Below are 2,580 nucleotides of genomic sequence, written 5' to 3'. Positions count from 1 at the left end.
CTGCTGAGAGTTAGATGAGAAGTTTTATGCCAATCTCAGCTTCGAGCAGTCTCTGCTGTTTGCCTGCCAACCTCATGGGGACAACACAAAGTCCAGGAAGTTTCTCCAGGTGGATGTTTTTACCTTTAGCCAGAGCCAGGATAGCTGCTTCCATTCTTTATGCTAAGCTAACTTCTTCACTGAACTTTTTCAGCTCAGATTCCTGTCCATACAGGCAAAACACAAAGTGAAACGGATTTTAAGAACAAAAATGCTAAGTCAAATTATTGAGATTCATAAAAAGAACATGTAATAAATATGAAACCTGTTCGATATACTGACAACAGTGTTCATGGATCATTTTATAAGAAATTTGTACAGAGTATTAACTCTGATCTGACTCCTATTGTCAGCTCGTTTTGCATTTTAAACTTCAGCTTCATTCATCATCTTAATACTGAACTTTTTTTTATGTCAACAAAATAAAACCACATTACATTATAGAGAAGAGACTAGATGATGCATGACATTTATATTCTCTGTTTCTCTAGCTGCTCAGCCCACCTAGACTCTTCTCCATATCCAACAGCCATGTCAGCAGCTCTAATGCAAACACCCTCCAAGTGATTCTTCCTTCAGTTGACTCCCCATCTCCCGCATCATCCACCTCCACAATCCACCAGCTCAACAGCAACATCTGGCAGCTGTGTATCCAACTCGAAGGTATCGCGTGCTTTGCTCAAGCTCTGGGCCTTGACTTTCGCCCCCTGTTGATGACATCACTTTACCCAGTGATGGAGAAAGCTGGGGAGGAGACACTACTGGTCAGCCAGGCAGCTCTGGGCTCCATGTGGGACATCAGTAAAGCCTGTGGTTACCTCTCCCTGAAGGAGCTGATCAATGAGAACTCAGACTACCTGCTCAATGACATCTCCCTCAACCTGCAGAGGCTCAGCCAGCATCCACAGGTAAAGTCGAGGTGGTTTGGCATGTTGTTAGGATGAATAGCTGTGGCATGCTTTGGCAGATCCAGTGCAGTTTTAATTGGTTTAAATGGAGTAACAGTTAAAACTTAATGCTTTAAAACATTTATTAGTTTCAAATAAACATTTAAAAGTGGGATTATTAGGTGTGCATGTAGGGGTAGAACTAGATAAGTATCACTTCTTTCTACTCCTTTGCAAGCATGTAATGATCATTTATCATGAGACATTTTTTTTCCTCTTTTCTTTTTTGGGTTTTCTCTGGTTGTTTTGAGGTATATATTGATTAGCAGCGTTTTGCATGTTGCCACAGCTGTCTTTTCCTTTGAATGTGATAATTTCAGGGTTGTCTGTTTGCTGATCTTACAATGTGATTAGCTGCTATCGGATTGATTCAAAGTGTATCTGCTCTCAGGAAGGTGAAGATTGGATTAACTGCAAGCATCTTATCTTTGGGTTTATATCAAGTTAGCCCAAAACAAAAGCCTAAGTTACAAGTGGTGTTAGAATTAAAACTGAGTCTGATTTTGTTAAGAGGAGTCTAAAGTAAGCCCATTCACTCTGGCCTGAGTCGCATTGCTCAGCTCCACACCAGGTGAAGAGTGTGTGGGTTTGCATAGGCTGGTTGGGTCCTGAACATGTATGTCATCATAGTCCCGTCTTGTTGGCCAGGCTCCACGCGTGCTGACAGTGATGTTGACTCACTCTGACTGCAGCCTGCTGCCTTTGGTCAGGGACATTGTTCAGGATGTGCTGATGGCTCTGGATCTCAGCTACGACCACACAGCTGCTCTTTTCTGCTCTGTGCTCCACACGCTCATGAAGGCACTGGGTAAGATTTCACAAGTGATGACAATTAATTTATTACGCATGGATGGGGGAGCAAATTGTGACTTCATCATGCAGTTACATGCTGTAGCATATAATCCTGTTCTCTACCACACATGACCTGACTACTTAATTCAGTTATGTTTCATCATAGTCATTTTACCTTATACTATTGCTTGATAAAATTTAAATCTTGGGGTTTACATTCAGTATGACACCACCAGTCTGTAAAATCTGGAATGTTATTTTCAGTTTTTACTGGTGAATTGTATTTTTCTGTAATGCCCAGTGTATCCCAGATAGAGTACCCCACAGGCTAAATCTAAAGAAAAATCATGAATTTCAAGGTACATTATGAGTTTCAGACTGCAAAAGGCTTAGTATTGTTTTGGTTTGTGATCTTCATCAGGGTCGGTCACTTTCTTCATGCTAGAAATGTTGCTCAAGCTCAAACATCTTCAGACCACAAAAAAAATTTCTTAAAGCCTTGCGCTTGCTTAGACAGGAAATTTTGAGAAATTTCTTAAAGCCTTGGGCTTGCTTAGACAGGAAATTTTGAGAAAGAAAGGAAAATGTCGTCACAGTTTAACAGGTGGTTTCTGAAAAGATATGCAATAACATCAAAGGTAGAGACAAAATAAAAACGATCTTACTCATTACTGCGCTATGTCTAACAAGTTTGTTTGCCTTATTTTTCTCCGTTAGCGAGGTGGTTTCCCTCTAGATTTATTAGGACCAGTGAGTTGTCCAGACCCAAGCAGACCTCCGCTGACCAGGAAGTTCTCAACAT

At 40.9% G+C, this 2,580-nt stretch overlaps 1 protein-coding gene across 1 annotated transcript in view; it reads left to right on the top strand.

The window, feature by feature from the left end:
* Positions 1-2,580, top strand: part of tti1 (TELO2 interacting protein 1) — a 22,125-nt gene that overhangs the window by 3,943 nt on the left and 15,602 nt on the right. The window contains exons 7-9 of the mRNA XM_020612509.1: positions 531-947; positions 1,635-1,794; positions 2,496-2,579. Of these exons, the coding sequence (XP_020468165.1) occupies positions 531-947; positions 1,635-1,794; positions 2,496-2,579 (661 nt within the window). The remainder of the gene's footprint in view (positions 1-530; positions 948-1,634; positions 1,795-2,495; position 2,580) is intronic.

The sequence above is a fragment of the Monopterus albus genome, unplaced genomic scaffold, assembly GCF_001952655.1.
Source record: "Monopterus albus unplaced genomic scaffold, M_albus_1.0 scaffold126.1, whole genome shotgun sequence".
Classification (NCBI taxonomy): Eukaryota; Metazoa; Chordata; class Actinopteri; order Synbranchiformes; family Synbranchidae; genus Monopterus; species Monopterus albus.
Note: the sequence above shows the minus strand (reverse complement) of the source record. Positions and strands in the feature narration are given on the sequence as shown.